An 18,515-nucleotide genomic window follows, 5' to 3' on the forward strand; every position below is an offset into this window, starting at 1 on the left:
CAGACTGAGGCCAAGGGAAAAAAAACACCTCATAGCCATGGTACACATCCCTCTTCCATGTGTGTAAGAGGGAAACATCAAAGAACACAGAGGACATTAAAGACATTAAAGCAGCAGATACAAGCAGACACTTCTACATACAGCTATGAATAAAAAGTAAAAGAAACATATCCACTGTGGTGGCCTCTGCGGTGTTCCACGCCATCGTCCGCTGGGGAGGAGGGAGCATGGCCAGAGACAGGAGCGGACCCAACAAAGCAACCAAGACAGCCGACTCCACTTTCGGCCAGTGTCCAGTCCGCATGGATGAGCGAGGATACGTCCAAGGTGACTGAGGTGTCCGACACCTGCTCACCCAGCCAAGACACCACAAAGCCTCTCCGTCCCAGCGCCCAGTGCTAGCTCCGCAGTCCTGTCCCCTCATCCGCATCTCCTCCAGTCCCTCCAAACTCTGCAGTCCTGTCCCCTCATTCGCATCTCCTCCAGTCCCTCCAAACTCTGCAGTCCTGTCCCCTCATCCGCATCTCCGCCAGTCCCTCCAAACTCTCCAGTCCTGTCCCCTAATCCGCATCTCCTCCAGTCCCTCCAAACTCTGCAGTCCTGTCCCCTCATCCGCATCTCCTCCAGTCCCTCCAAACTCTCCAGTCCTGTCCCCTAATCCGCATCTCCTCCAGTCCCTCCAAACTCTGCAGTCCTGTCCCCTCATCCGCATCTCCTCCAGTCCCTCCAAACTCTGCAGTCCTGTCCCCTCATCCACATCTCCTCCAGTCCCTCCAAACTCTGCAGTCCTGTCCCCTCATCCACATCTCCTCCAGTCCCTCCAAACTCTGCAGTCCTGTCCCCTCATCCGCATCTCCGCCAGTCCCTCCAAACTCTCCAGTCCTGTCCCCTAATCCGCATCTCCTCCAGTCCCTCCAAACTCTGCAGTCCTGTCCCCTCATCCACATCTCCTCCAGTCCCTCCAAACTCTGCAGTCCTGTCCCCTCATCCGCATCTCCGCCAGTCCCTCCAAACTCTCCAGTCCTGTCCCCTCATCCGCATCTCCGCCAGTCCCTCCAAACTCTCCAGTCCTGTCCCCTAATCCGCATCTCCTCCAGTCCCTCCAAACTCTCCAGTCCTGTCCCCTCATCCGCATCTCCTCCAGTCCCTCCAAACTCTGCAGTCCTGTCCCCTAATCCGCATCTCCTCCAGCCCCTCCAAACTCTGCAGTCCTGTCCCCTAATCCGCATCTCCTCCAGTCCCTCAAACTCTGCAGTCCTGTCCCCTAATCCGCATCTCCTCCAGTCCCTCCAAACTCTGCAGTCCTGTCCCCTAATCCGCATCTCCTCCAGTCCCTCAAACTCTGCAGTCCTGTCCCCTAATCCGCATCTCCTCCAGTCCCTCAAACTCTGCAGTCCTGTCCCCTAATCCGCATCTCCTCCAGTCCCTCCAAACTCTGCAGTCCTGTCCCCTAATCCGCATCTCCTCCAGTCCCTCAAACTCTGCAGTCCTGTCCCCTAATCCGCATCTCCTCCAGTCCCTCAAACTCTGCAGTCCTGTCCCCTAATCCGCATCTCCTCCAGCCCCTCCAAACTCTGCAGTCCTGTCCCCTCATCCGCGTCTCCTCCAGTCCCTCAAACTCTGCAGTCCTGTCCCCTAATCCGCATCTCCTCCAGTCCCTCCAAACTCTGCAGTCCTGTCCCCTCATCCGCATCTCCTCCAGTCCCTCCAAACTCTGAAGTCCTGTCCCCTAATCCGCATCTCCTCCAGTCCCTCAAACTCTGCAGTCCTGTCCCCTAATCCGCATCTCCTCCAGTCCCTCAAACTCTGCAGTCCTGTCCCCTAATCCGCATCTCCTCCAGTCCCTCAAACTCTGCAGTCCTGTCCCCTAATCCGCATCTCCTCCAGCCCCTCCAAACTCTGCAGTCCTGTCCCCTAATCCGCATCTCCTCCAGTCCCTCAAACTCTGCAGTCCTGTCCCCTAATCCGCATCTCCTCCAGTCCCTCCAAACTCTGCAGTCCTGTCCCCTAATCCGCATCTCCTCCAGTCCCTCAAACTCTGCAGTCCTGTCCCCTAATCCGCATCTCCTCCAGTCCCTCAAACTCTGCAGTCCTGTCCCCTAATCCGCATCTCCTCCAGTCCCTCCAAACTCTGCAGTCCTGTCCCCTCATCCGCATCTCCTCCAGTCCCTCCAAACTCTCCAGTCCTGTCCCCTCATCCGCATCTCCTCCAGTCAAGACTTGGCCCCTTAGTTCCAGTGAAAGGAACTTTGAATGCTCCAGGATATCAAAACATTTTGGACAATTCCAAGGGATGGCATTTCAACTTCATATGTGAGTCAAAGCAGGTGGCCAAATACTTTTGGCAATACAGTGTACATATATACACACACACACACACAGTATTTATATATATATATATACATACATAGTAAAGGTATAAGCATGAGACAACGTACCCACAGCAAGTTGAGGTAAAGTACAGGTGAGTTTATCTGCAATGTGTTTCAGTTCCTTCAGTTTGGCTTGTTGTTTTCTTCCATCTTCACTCACTATTTTCTCCCTCAGCCACTGATATGACTGACACACAAAGTATCACACGTCATACTTTGCAACACATCATACATCACACAGGAATACGAACACGCTTCTCTTTCATATCATATACTTTCATGTGGGACAGTGTTGGAAGCAAACATATCTCTCCCTCTCCACCTCCTTTGCACACTTCTTGAAGCAGGTATAAACTTCTTTGTCTCTCTCTCCATCTCTCCCACTTTCTCTCGCTCTCTGGCTCCCTTCCTCTTCTTTCTGTAACAGCGTTAATGTCATCTGATGTCATTTGGGACCTCAAATAAATACTAAAAGGACCTTATTAGCTTTTGTTATTAAACAGGAAATATTCCCAGAAAGGTCACATGACTCGCCTGACATTCATCCATCCATCCATCCATCTTCTTCCACTTATCCAAGGTCAGGTCGCGGGGGCAGCAGCCTAAGCAGAGAAGCCCAGACTTCCCTCTCCCCAGCCATTTGGTCCAGTTCTTCCCGGGGGATCCCGAGGCGTTCCCAGGCCAGCCGGGAGACATAGTCTTCCCAACGTGTCCTGGGTCTTCCCCGTGGCCTCCTACCGGTTGGACGTGCCCTAAACACCTCCCTAGGGAGGCGTTCGGGTGGCATCCTGACTTTACTTTGAGTTCCTCCCGGATGGCAGAGCTTCTCACCCTATCTCTAAGGGAGAGACCCACTTGTACCCGTGATCTTGTCCTTTCGGTCATAACCCAAAGCTCATGACCATAGGTGAGGATGGGAACGTAGATCGACCTGACATTCGTGCGTTATTATTCACTAAAAAGGGATAACGGGGCCCCCCAGGGATCACATGACACGGTGTGTGTACTGAGATGCTTGCGTACCTTCATGGAGGCCCTAGAAGATTCCGGAATGCCGTTCTCGTACTTCCCTGTGATGATGCCGCACGCTAGCGGAGACCAAGTCATGGCTCCGACTCCTGTCCCCCGAAGGAAGAAGAGAATGAACACTTCTGCCAAATACTGTCAATTCCAGACAATAAGGAGCGACCTCTTTCCTATGCTTTGCACCCTGCGGCTTATAAAACGGTGCGGCTAATTTATGGATTTGTCTTGGCTGACGGCCATCATGCAAATAGATGTAAAAACAAACAAAGAGCAAAGACACAGAAAAGGTGTGTGACTGTTTGTGCTATGGCGCCATCTTCTGGGCGACTTCGGTAAAGTACGGAACAGAGCAAGAGCTGAGTGCCGTTTGTCCTTAAGGATGCTCTGGATTCTGCAGTCTTTATGATCTCTTGAAGACGTTTCCATGAATTGATGAAGGTGGAACCCGACTTCAACAAGTTGAAAAACTTATTGGGGTGTTAGCATTTAGTGGTCAATTGTACGGAATATGTGAAGTGTGAAGTGAATTATATTTATATAGCGCTTTTCTCAAGTGACTCAAAGCGCTTTACATAGTGAAACCCAATATCTAAGTTACATTTAAAGCAGTGTGGGTGGCACTGGGAGCAGGTGGGTAAAGTGTCTTGCCCAAGGACACAACGGCAGTGACTAGGATGGCGGAAGTGGGAATCGAACCTGCAACCCTCAAGTTGCTGGCAAGGCCACTCTACCAACCGAGCCATGCCGCCCCTGTACTCTAGTCAATTGTACAAAATATGTACTGTACTGTGCAATCTACTAATATGTACTGTACTATGCAATCTACTGATACAAGTTTCAAGCAATCAATCAAACTGTAAAAAGTGAAAAGTAGCAGAAAGGATTATCAAAACAAAAAGAGTTCTTGCCTATTTTGTGGTAAAGTTCTGGCAGTTGGATCTCCACCTTCTCCCTCTGGAAGAGATGATACTCAGCCTGCTCACAGACTGGAGGGATGAGATTAAACTGTCTGGCCACAGAGTACGCCTCCTTACAAACAAAACATTTAGCAAGTGTCAGTCAGACAGGCAGCACCACTCCTGCTTCTTGGTCACGTGACCAACAACAATCTTGGTCACGTGACCAACAACATTCTTGGTCACATGACCAACAACATTCTTGGTCACGTGACCAACAACATTCTTGGTCACGTGACCAACAACATTCTTGGTCACGTGACCAACAACATTCTTGGTCACATGACCAACATTCTTGGTCACGTGACCAACAACATTCTTGGTCACGTGACCAACAACATTCTTGGTCACGTGACCAACAACATTCTTGGTCACGTGACCAACAACATTCTTTGTCACGCGACCAACAACATTCTTGGTCACATGACCAACATTCTTGGTCACGTGACCAACAACATTCTTGGTCACATGACAAAGAATGTTGTTGGTCACGTGACCAAAAACATTCTTGGTCACATGACCAACATTCTTGGTAACGTGACCAACAACATTCTTGGTGACGTGACCAACAACAATCTTGGTCGCGTGACCAACAACAATCTTGGTCACGTGACCAACAACAATCTTGGTCGCGTGACCAACAACATTCTTGGTCACATGACCAACAACATTCTTGGTCACGTGACCAACAACATTCTTGGTCACGTGACCAACGACATTCTTGGTCACGTGACCAACGACATTCTTGGTCACGTGACCAACGGCATTCTTGGTCACGTGACCAACAACATTCTTGGTCACGTGACCAACAACATTCTTGGTCACGTGACCAACAACATTCTGGGTCACGTGACCAACAACATTCTTGGTCACGTGACCAACAACATTCTGGGTCACGTGACCAACAACATTCTTGGTCACGTGACCAACAACATTCTTGGTCACGCGACCAACAACATTCTGGGTCATGTGACCAACAACATTCTTGGTTGCGTGACCAAGAATGTTGTTGGTCACGTGACCAACAACATTCTTGGTCACGCGACCAACAACATTCTGGGTCACGTGACCAACAACATTTTTGGTCACGTGACCAACAACATTCTTGGTCACGTGACCAGCAACATTCTTGGTCACATGACCAACAACATTCTGGGTCACGTGACCAACAACATTTTTGGTCACGTGACCAACAACATTCTTGGTCACGTGACCAACAACATTCTTGGTCACGCGACCAACAACATTCTGGGTCACGTGACCAACAACATTTTTGGTCACGTGACCAACAACATTCTGGGTCACGTGACCAACAACATTTTTGGTCACGTGACCAACAACATTCTTGGTCACGTGACCAACAACATTCTGGGTCACGTGACCAACAACATTCTGGGTCACGTGACCAGCAACATTCTTGGTCACGTGACCAACAACATTCTTGGTCACGTGACCAACAACATTCTTGGTCACGTGACCAACAACATTCTTGGTCACGTGACCAACAACATTCGTGGTCACGTGACCAACAACATTCTTGGTCACGTGACCAACAACATTCTTGGTCACTGGTCACGTGACCAACAACATTCTTTGTCACGTGACCAACAACATTCTTGGTCACGTGACCAACAACATTCTTGGTCACGTGACCAACAACATTCTTGGTCACGTGACCAACAACATTCTGGGTCACGTGACCAACAACATTCTTGGTCACGTGACCAACAACATTCTTGGTCACGCGACCAACAACATTCTGGGTCATGTGACCAACAACATTCTTGGTTGCGTGACCAAGAATGTTGTTGGTCACGTGACCAACAACATTCTTGGTCACGCGACCAACAACATTCTGGGTCACGTGACCAACAACATTTTTGGTCACGTGACCAACAACATTCTTGGTCACGTGACCAGCAACATTCTTGGTCACATGACCAACAACATTCTGGGTCACGTGACCAACAACATTTTTGGTCACGTGACCAACAACATTCTTGGTCACGTGACCAACAACATTCTTGGTCACGCGACCAACAACATTCTGGGTCACGTGACCAACAACATTTTTGGTCACGTGACCAACAACATTCTGGGTCACGTGACCAACAACATTTTTGGTCACGTGACCAACAACATTCTTGGTCACGTGACCAACAACATTCTGGGTCACGTGACCAACAACATTCTGGGTCACGTGACCAGCAACATTCTTGGTCACGTGACCAACAACATTCTTGGTCACGTGACCAACAACATTCTTGGTCACGTGACCAACAACATTCTTGGTCACGTGACCAACAACATTCGTGGTCACGTGACCAACAACATTCTTGGTCACGTGACCAACAACATTCTTGGTCACTGGTCACGTGACCAACAACATTCTTTGTCACGTGACCAACAACATTCTTGGTCACGTGACCAACAACATTCTTGGTCATGTGACCAACAACATTCTTGGTCACGTGACCAACAACATTCTTGGTCACTGGTCACGTGACCAACAACATTCTTTGTCACATGACCAACAACATTCTTTGTCACGTGACCAACAACATTCTTGGTCACATGACCAACAACATTCTTGGTCACATGACCAACAACATTCTTGGTCACGTGACCAACAACATTCTTGGTCACGTGACCAACGACATTCTTGGTCACGTGACCAACGACATTCTTGGTCACGCGACCAACAACATTCTTGGTCACGTGACCAACGACATTCTTGGTCACGTGACCAACAACATTCTTGGTCACGTGACCAACAACATTCTTGGTCACGTGACCAACAACATTCTTGGTCACGTGACCAACGACATTCTTGGTCACGTGACCAACGACATTCTTGGTCACGTGACCAACGGCATTCTTGGTCACGTGACCAACGACATTCTTGGTCACGTGACCAACGGCATTCTTGGTCACGTGACCAACAACATTCTTTGTCACGTGACCAACAACATTCTTGGTCACATGACCAACAACATTCTTGGTCACGTGACCAACAACATTCTTGGTCACGTGACCAACAACATTCTTGGTCACGTGACCAACGACATTCTTGGTCACGTGACCAACGACATTCTTGGTCACGCGACCAACAACATTCTTGGTCACGTGACCAACGACATTCTTGGTCACGTGACCAACAACATTCTTGGTCACGTGACCAACAACATTCTTGGTCACGTGACCAACAACATTCTTGGTCACGTGACCAACGACATTCTTGGTCACGTGACCAACGGCATTCTTGGTCACGTGACCAACAACATTCTTGGTCACGTGACCAACAACATTCTTGGTCACGTGACCAACAACATTCTTGGTCACATGACCAACAACATTCTGGGTCACGTGACCAACAACATTCTTGGTCACGTGACCAACAACATTCTTGGTCACTGGTCACGTGACCAACAACATTCTTTGTCACGTGACCAACAACATTCTTGGTCACGTGACCAACAACATTCTTGGTCACGTGACCAACAACATTCTTGGTCACGTGACCAACAACATTCTTGGTCACTGGTCACGTGACCAACAACATTCTTGGTCACGTGACCAACAACATTCTTGGTCACATAACCAACAACATTCTTGGTCACATGACCAACAACATTCTTGGTCACTGGTCACGTGACCAACAACATTCTTGGTCACGTGACCAACAACATTCTTGGTCACTGGTCACGTGACCAACAACATTCTTGGTCACGTGACCAACAACATTCTTGGTCACATGACCAACAACATTCTTGGTCACATAACCAACAACATTCTTGGTCACATGACCAACAACATTCTTTGTCACGTGACCAACAACATTCTTGGTCACGTGACCAACAACATTCTTGGTCACGTGACCAACGACATTCTTGGTCACGTGACCAACGACATTCTTGGTCACGTGACCAACGACATTCTTGGTCACGTGACCAACGACATTCTTGGTCACGTGACCAACGACATTCTTGGTCACGTGACCAACAACATTCTTGGTCACGTGACCAACAACATTCTTGGTCACGTGACCAACGACATTCTTGGTCACGTGACCAACGACATTCTTGGTCACGTGACCAACGGCATTCTTGGTCACGTGACCAACAACATTCTTGGTCACGTGACCAACAACATTCTTGGTCACGTGACCAACAACATTCTTGGTCACGTGACCAACAACATTCTGGGTCACGTGACCAACAACATTCTTGGTTGCGTGACCAAGAATGTTGTTGGTCACGTGACCAACAACATTCTTGGTCACGAGACCAACAACATTTTTGGTCACGTGACCAAAACATTCTTGGTCACGTGACCAACAACATTCTTGGTCACGTGACCAGCAACATTCTGGGTCACGTGACCAACAACATTCTTGGTCACGTGACCAGCAACATTCTTGGTCACGTGACCAGCAACATTCTGGGTCACGTGACCAACAACATTCTGGGTCACGTGACCAACAACATTCTTGGTCACGTGACCAACAACATTCTTGGTCACGTGACCAACAACATTCTTGGTCACGTGACCAACAACATTCGTGGTCACGTGACCAACAACATTCTTGGTCACTGGTCACGTGACCAACAACATTCTTTGTCACGTGACCAACAACATTCTTGGTCACGTGACCAACAACATTCTTGGTCACGTGACCAACAACATTCTTGGTCACGTGACCAACAACATTCTTGGTCACTGGTCACGTGACCAACAACATTCTTTGTCACGTGACCAACAACATTCTTGGTCACATGACCAACAACATTCTTGGTCACATAACCAACAACATTCTTGGTCACATGACCAACAACATTCTTGGTCACGTGACCAACAACATTCTTGGTCACATGACCAACAACATTCTTGGTCACGTGACCAACAACATTCTTGGTCACATGAACAACAACATTCTTGGTCACGTGACCAACAACATTCTTGGTCACATGACCAACAACATTCTTGGTCACATAACCAACAACATTCTTGGTCACATGACCAACAACATTCTTGGTCATATGACCAATAACATTCTTGGTCACGTGACCAACAACATTCTTGGTCACATGACCAACAACACAACACAAATGGACAAAACTCTTGTCAAGTATCAAAGAAGAGAAGAATAAGTGATTATTACATTTGAACAGAAGTGTAGATAGAACATGTTCAAACAGAAAATAAGCAGATTTGTCCCTCATAATGTGTATAAAATAACAGGTGTATAAATGACACAATATGTTACTGCAGACTAATTAGGAGTCTTTATTTGTTTACTTACTACTAAAAGACAAGTTGTCTAGTATGTTCAACATTTTATTGAAGGACTAGATGACAATAATAAACATATGTTTCATCTACCATAATATTTTTTGTTAAAAAAAGGACAATATTGACATTTTTTTGTGGCCCCTTTTTTTTTTAGAAAAGTACCAAAAAGTATTATAAGTATATATATACATATTTATATATATATATATATATATATATATATATATGTATATATATATATATATATATATATATATATATATATATATATCTTGATTGGATTATCCAGAGAATATATATATATATATATACTTCCACATTCACACACTGATGGAGGGAGCTGCCATGCAAGGCCCTAACCACGAACCATAAGGAAGGGTGAAGTGTCTTGCTCAAGGACACAACAGACGTGACGAGGTTGGTAGAAGGTTGGGATTGAACCAGGAACCCTCAGGTTGCTGAAATGGCCACTCTCCCAACTGCGCCACGCCGTTCCACCTAATAATCACAAGACTTCTTCATCTCTACAGAACTGTTTCATGAGGGGTTCCCTCTATCATCAAAATCTCCTCATGAAACAGTTCTGTAGAGATGAAGCAGTCTTGTGATTTTTCCCACACCTACATATATAAATATACATATATATATATATATATACATATATATACATATATATATATATACATATACATATATATATATATATATATATATATATATATATATATATATATACACATATACATATATATATACATATATATATATATACATATACATATATATACATATATATATATACATAAACATATATATATACATATATGTATATATATATGTATATATGTATATATATATATATATATATATATATACATATATATATATATATATATATATATATATATATACGTATATATATATATATATATATATATATATATAGGCACAGTGGTACAGTGGCCGTGCACAACCCGAGGGTCCCTGGTTCAATCCCCACCTAGTACCAACCTCGTCACGTCCGTTGTGTCCTGAGCAAGACACTTCACCCTTGCCCCTGATGGCTGCTGGTTAGCGCCTTGCATGGCAGCTCCCTCCATCAGTGTGTGAATGTGTGTGTGAATGTGGAAGTAGTGTCAAAGCGCTTTGAGTACCTTGAAGGTAGAAAAGCGCTATACAAGTACAACCCATTTATTTATAAATACATATATATATATATATATATATATATATATATATATATATATATATATATATATATATATATATATATATATATATATATATATATATATATATATATATATGAGCCTGTGGGCCCCAAACTAGGACTTAATGTGAGCCTGCGGGCCGTGAGTTTGAGACCCTGATGAAGTAATATTGTGTCCTCACCATAATTTCCATGGCTGTCCATCGAGATGTTCCCCAGTACATGGACATACCCTGGTTGATCACGAAGGTCATGGCCCTGACGATCTCTGTTCTCACACACACACACACACACACACACACACACACACACACACACACACACACACACACACACACACACACACACACACACACATTAATCAATTGGTTATGTTTAATAAGAAATAAATAATGTATTTCATGAGCCTGAGAAGTGTTTGATCAATTAATAAGAGGCAGTCAGTCAATCATACTCAGTGTTAGTTAAAAGTGTGTTTATGGAACTTGCAAAACCCGTGCAGAGATTTGAACAAGGATCCCCCGACTGTGAGGCAGACGTGTTCACCACTGACTCCACCGTGCTGGCTCATCGAAAATTACAAATGAGACATTTTCTTATTAAAAGTCTAAATTATTTATTGACCTGCATTGAAAAGTACAAGAAAAATAAAAATGTGAAATTTAACAAGAAAAAGCTGCAATGTTGACTCTAATAAGACAAAGTTGCCATGCTGGGATGTTTTTTGTTGTTTTTTTCATTAAAGCTGTCATTGCTCAAAAAATAATAATGAATACATCCAATGTTGTGAATTATTGACATCCAATGACTTCACATCAAATATTACACTTTGGCATCTTTTGGGGGAAATATTGCATATTTTGCGTGTTTGTTGTATAAAAAACAAGTTTTCTTCGACAAAATGGCCATCAAATCAAACAAAATTTATAATCAACCGATAGAGCTGAAGTTGTGTGGAAGAAAAGATAATATAATGTATGACTTATTGTTATTAGCGGGGGGGAGGGGGGGGGTCCACTTACACTATTAGTGGAATTGTTTTTCTTTTGAAACTGTCATTACTCCAAATATAATAATGAATCAAATACAATGTCAGGTATGATTGATATATTTAAGGCTCACATCAAATATTCCACTTTGAAATTCTTTGGGGGCAAAATATTGCATATTTTGTGTTTTTATCATTGAAAAACAAAAAACAAAAAGGGCATAAAACAAAAATGGCAGATAGATCTGAAGTTGATCGAAATATTTAAACGTTTGATAAAATATATATATATATATATATATATATATATATATATATATATATATATATATATATATATATATATATACATATATCAGTATGTATGTGTATATATATATACATATTCAATAAAGTACTATCATCTATATTTGTATGTATGTATATATGTATATGTATGTGTATATATATCCCAGGAGAATCACTAATGATGTCATATTTTATATTTTAGAGTATATACATGTACAGTCTGGAGTAAAGTATGTATATAAAAATATGAAGTCAACAGTAAATGAGTGTGGATGCAATTACTGCTGAGTCATCAGTGATTTCTCCAGAGAAGCAAAATAATGATGCAATTAGTGCAAGACTGCTGACACTGCATATTTACTACTAGTCAGACTTACAGTGATGTCATCATCACTAGGATGAAGGGCTGGCTAAACTACATATTTAGTTATTATGTAGGCAAGCACCACATTTACAGTTTAAATGTGTGTGTGTGTGTGTGTGTGTGTGTGTGTGTGTGTGTGTGTGTGTGTGTTGGGGCTTGAAGGGATCAGAGCTGGGGTGTCAAAACTTTTTGACTTGGAGGCTGCATTTGCTGGGAGCTGAAAGCCGACTGCATGTAAACATCCTATATATATATATCTATCTATACATATATATATATGTATATATATATATATATATATATATGTATAGATAGATATATATATGTATATACATACACATAGCTATATTTGAGCTCATTTAATTTCCTTTATGTACGTCCTCTGTGTATTTAATTAACATTTGCATGTCTCATGACACATTATATTATTGGCTGCATTTCTGATAGTTGTTTGTGTGCTATGTTGTTCCAGACCACAGCAAACATTACCATGTCGTTCCAGACCACAGCAAACATTACCATGTTGTTCCAGACCACAGCAAACATTACCCAGCTTGCAAAGATTGTAATAAATCCATTAGAAGAAGACTTTAACTAGGACACACACATCTATACTTTTGGCCATTCTAAGACAGTCATTTCCAGGCATTATCTCACCCTCTGAGAAGTTTTATTAATGTTTTCCAATGTTGCAAAAATGTGTGGAATAAATATTACATTTTAACATTTCTGTCAATGAAGATTTGTGTCAGCCTGCGACACATAGTCATTTTGATAGTAGGCTAGTATAGCTAATATAGACACTTACATCATGTGTTGTCTTCATTAAAACACTTATATAACACTTTTAATGTCATTTTGATAGTAGGCTAATATAGACACTTACATCATGTGTTGTCTTCATTATAACACTTATATAAGACTTTTAAAGTCATTTTGATAGTAGGCTAATATAGACACTTACATCATGTGTTGTCTTCTTTATAACGCTTATATAAGACTTTTAAAGTCATTTTGATAGTAGGCTAATATAGACACTTACATCATGTGTTGTCTTCATTATAACGCTTATACAAGACTTTTAATGTCATTTTGATAGTAGGCTAATATAGACACATCATGTGTTGCCTTCATTATAACACTAACAAAATACTTTTAATGTAATTTTGATAGTAGGCTAATACAGACACTTACATCATGTGTTGTCTTCATTAAAACCCTTTTATACGACTTTTAAAGTCATTTGATAGTAGGCTAATATAGACACTTACATCATGTGTTGTCTTCATTATATCACTTATATAAGACTTTTAAAGTCATTTTGATAGTAGGCTAATATAGCTAATATAGACACTTACGTCATGTGTTGTCTTCATTATAACACTTATATAACACTTTTAAAGTCATTTTGATAGTAGGCTAATATAAACACTTACATCATGTGTTGTCTTCATTATAACACTTATATAACACTTTTAAAGTCATTTTGATAGTAGGCTAAGATAGACACTTACATCATGTGTTGTCTTCATTATAACACTTATATATGACTTTTAAAGTCATTTTGATAGTAGGCTAATATAGACACTTACATCATGTGTTGTCTTCATTATAACACTTATATAACACTTTTAAAGTCATTTTGATAGTAGGCTAAGATAGACACTTACATCATGTGTTGTCTTCATTATAACACTTATATATGACTTTTAAAGTCATTTTGATAGTAGGCTAATATAGACACTTACATCATGTGTTGTCTTCATTCAACACTTATATAAGACTTTTCATATATTTCGGCTCCAGACAGATTTGTTTTTTTTAATGTTTGTTCCAATATGGCTCATTCCACAGTTTGGGATGGCGAGGCTGCTTCACAACATTCCTGAGACCGTGATCAGACCTGGAACACTTTTACATGAGGAATTACTCATCAAGATGTACTTTTTAATCTGATAAAGTAATATACAATAAATATACTATGTGTAACTTGAGTTTTTTTGTCTTTAGCAAATATGCTGACCTAGCACGGCGGTCACATTGATGTAATATTAATAATAATAATAATATTATTAATAATAATAAGAATGGATTAGATTTATATGGGGCTTTTCTATGATTAAATAGTGAAAGTGCTCACAGAGAAGTGGGAAGCCATCATTCATACACACATGTTAGCATGTGGCTCACATAGCTATGCTAGCTCGTAGGGCCGTGAATATTTGGACAAAACAGGATTGGATTCTTGGAGTGCAGGTTCCATAACAGACTACATTCTTGGAGTGCAGGTTCCATAACAGACTACATTCTTGGAGTGCAGGTTCCATAACAGACTACATTCTTGGAGTGCAGGTTCCATAACAGACTACATTCTTGGAGTGCAGGTTCCATAACAGACTACATTCTTGGAGTGCAGGTTCCATAATGGACTACATTCTTGGAGTGCAGGTTTGATAACGGACTACATTCTTGGAGTGCAGGTTCCATAACGGACTACATTCTTGGAGTGCAGGTTCCATAACAGACTACATTCTTGGAGTGCAGGTTCCATAACAGACTACTTTCCTCCATAAAATATATTTCTTACATTTCTGTATTAGAAGAAAACTGGTTTCCTTTATTAAATTACACCCAAACATTTAATAAAGTGGCTGGACAGCACACATTTGGGAATATTTATTGTTATTATTATTATTTTTATTATTTTCAGTATGCTTTTTTTAATTGATTAAGAATTCGTACCAACAAGAATTGTGATTCATTCGAAAATGTATTTATTTTGACAGCCCTACTATTTGGTGTCATGTCCTCCTGTCCCCCTCCTTCTATGTGGTATTGCAGGTGGAACATAAATAAACATTTTTCATTTGTATTTATTTATCAATTAATTAATTGTATTTATTTGTATTTTTATATTTAATAAATTAATTTGCTTGTTTTTAAATATTTTTTTGAATAAATTATTTTTATATTTTGTATTTATTCATTAAATAATTGTATTTATTTTTCTTTTTATATTTTATCTATTTATTTATTTATTTTTTTGTTTCTTTATAATTTTTGTTGGATCTATCATTTTTTAAATTTGTATTTATTTATTTATTAATGAATTTTATTTATTTTTCTTTTTATGTTTTATCTACTAATTAATGTGTTTATTTATTTTTCCTTCTATATGTTATCTATTTATTTATTTGTTTTTATATCTTTTTTGTTGAATGTATTCTTTTTTCATTTGTATTTATTTATTTATTTATGAATTTGTTTATTTATTTTCTTTGTATTTTATCATTTATTTGTTTTTGTTTTTAAATGTTGGATGTATTCTTCTTTAAGTTTGTATTTATTTCTTTATTAATTGTATTTCTTTTTCCATTTATATTTATTGTACTATTTAATTCGTTCATTTATTATTGTTTATTATTTCATCTATTTATTTATCTGTTTTTATATATTTTTTTGTTGGATGTATTTTTTTTATTCATAAACTTATTGTTCCTATTTATTTTTTATCTATAAATGAATGTGTATTTTGTTTTGTTTTTATAGTTTATCTATAATTTTTTTTTTTTATATATTTTTTTGTTGGATGTTGTCTTTTTTTATTTGTATTTATTTATTAATGCATTTATGTTTCTATTTATATTTTATCTAATAATTAATGTGTTTAGTTTTTTCTGCGACTTGTCCAGGGTGTACCCCACCTTCGGCCCGATTGTAACTGAGATAGGCGCCAGCGACCCCCACGACCCCAAAGAGAATAAGCGGTAAAAAATGGATGGATGGATGTTTAGTTTTTTGTCTTTTGATATTTTATGTGTTTATTTTTTGGTTTGTATATGTTTTTCCACGAGCTGTGTTGTGTGTGACTCACCCTCCATGGGGGTGTTGCTGTCAGGCCGGTTGGCAAAAAGCACGTCCACGTACTCCAACTGCATCCTCTGCAGGGACCCTTTAAGACCTGAGGGGACACACTCTGTGGGTCTCACTTGACTTCCTGTGAGGTGTGGAGGCCTCACCTTCAATAATGTGCTTCCTTGACAGACCTCTCTCCGTCTCCGCTCTGATCAAAGAGAACACACAGGCTTTTATTTTCTTGCTACGTCGGTCATCAGTGCAAGGACCGCTCAAAAAGGACAAAAGTTTCAAAACAACACGGTGGAAAGTCTTTCAACAAAAGTGGAATCTAGTTTTGGTCTAAATTTGTCAAGTTATTGTTTTCAAAAATATGCTATCAAAACTGACTTACTTTCCTCCCCAATAAAGTTTGGTTGTGATGACCAAGCTGGATCTCCTGAATAAAAAAGGAACAAAAAGAATGAAAATGAGAGGACTGACTTTCTTTGAGGAGGAGAGAGGTTCTTCAGTTCAAAATAATGATGAGAGGTGACTAGAATTGAAGTTGAACAATTGATTCTGCACAAGAAAACAGGTAGAAAATGGTTGTGAAATCAGCGCTGGAGAGAGAAAGAGAGAAGTGAGTCATCTGAAGGTTGGAACCATTGATAGAAGAATAGTTGCCTGTCTCTCATCATTTTGACCATCAAAAAAAATAAAATAAAGAATTATATATATATATGTATATATATAATTGGCCCTAGTGTGTGAATGTGAGTGTGAATGTTGTCTGTCTATCTGTGTTGGCCCTGTGATGAGATGGCGACTTGTCCAGGGTGTACCCCGCCTTCCGCCCGATTGTAGCTGAGATAGGCGCCAGCGCCCCCCGCGACCCCAAAAGGGAATAAGCAGTAGAAAATGGATGGATGGATGGATGGATGGATATATATATATATATATATACATATATATACTGTATATATATATATATATATATATATATACATATATATATATATATATATGTGTGTGTGTGTGTGTGTAAATATATAGATATCATGTTAGACCCGCTCGACATCCATTGCTTTCCTCCTCTCCAAGGTTCTCATAGTCCTCATTGTCACCGACGTCCCACTGGGTGTGAGTTTTCCTTGTCCTTATGTGGGCCTACCGAGGATGTCGTAGTGGTTTGTGCAGCCCTTTGAGACACTAGTGATTTAGGGCTATATAAGTAAACATTGATTGATTGATTGATATATATGTATATACATATACACATATACTGTATATAGACAAATATGTATTATATACATATGTGTATACATATATTTATACATATATATCTATATATTTACACACACACTATATATATATAGGTGTGTGTGTGTGTTGTACTTCATGACACCAATAAAGTAAGAAAATATAATAATGTATATTCAGTAACAAATGGTTCAAGGTTGACAAAAAAGGGATTAGATATCAAATTTAATTTTGGGCAAAGTGATGCACTTTAAATGATTTCTGTTACAGACTTAAAAACGATGTTAATAAAGTTATTCTTGGTTGTAAGTTGACATATAGTTCTTTTTTGTTTTGTTTTCTGTCATGTTATTCAGGCTGCAGTGTTAAAGAGACAATCATTGAGAAGCACTGCTTGATGCCCAGAATACGTACAATATGCTAATAAAACAAAAATATAACTTGATAATCAGCAGCAATTCCTAGCTGACCTAACTATAAGATGCATGATGGACTGACTTTACACAGAAAGGTCCGACATTGTCTCCTTACCTCCAGCTTTTCTTCTTGATAATTGTTCCGAGAATCACCTCGGCCCTTCAAAATAAAACAAATAAACAGACACGTGAAAGAGTGAACACCATCAACTATTATGTTACAGTAAAGTCTAGCCCACCTGCCACCTGAGTACATCATCAACTATTATGTTACAGTAAAGTCTAGCCCACCTGCCACCTGAGTACATCATCAACTATCATGTTACAGTAAAGTCTAACCCACCTGCCACCTGAGTACATCATCAACTATCATGTTACAGTAAAGTCTGGCCCACCTGCCACCCGAGTACATCATCAACTATCATGTTACAGTAAAGTCTAGCCCACCTGCCACCTGAGTACATCATCAACTATTATGTTACAGTAAAGTCTATCCCACCTGCCAC

General features: G+C 40.4%; 1 protein-coding gene across 6 annotated transcripts in view; it reads right to left on the minus strand.

Annotated features, from left to right (window-relative positions):
• The window catches only part of kcnab1a (potassium voltage-gated channel subfamily A regulatory beta subunit 1a), a 105,265-nt gene that overhangs the window by 5,501 nt on the left and 81,249 nt on the right, over positions 1-18,515 (minus strand). For all 6 annotated transcript variants that reach the window (XM_061919299.1, XM_061919297.1, XM_061919296.1 and 3 more), the window contains 8 exons: positions 18,125-18,169; positions 16,746-16,790; positions 16,516-16,559; positions 16,371-16,457; positions 11,039-11,124; positions 4,307-4,427; positions 3,396-3,490; positions 2,439-2,559 (listed from right to left, as the gene is read on the minus strand). In XM_061919299.1, the coding sequence (XP_061775283.1) occupies positions 2,439-2,559; positions 3,396-3,490; positions 4,307-4,427; positions 11,039-11,124; positions 16,371-16,457; positions 16,516-16,559; positions 16,746-16,790; positions 18,125-18,169 (644 nt within the window). The remainder of the gene's footprint in view (positions 1-2,438; positions 2,560-3,395; positions 3,491-4,306; positions 4,428-11,038; positions 11,125-16,370; positions 16,458-16,515; positions 16,560-16,745; positions 16,791-18,124; positions 18,170-18,515) is intronic.

The sequence above is a fragment of the Nerophis ophidion genome, linkage group LG13 (genome assembly GCF_033978795.1).
Source record: "Nerophis ophidion isolate RoL-2023_Sa linkage group LG13, RoL_Noph_v1.0, whole genome shotgun sequence".
NCBI classification, from domain to species: domain Eukaryota; kingdom Metazoa; phylum Chordata; class Actinopteri; order Syngnathiformes; family Syngnathidae; genus Nerophis; species Nerophis ophidion.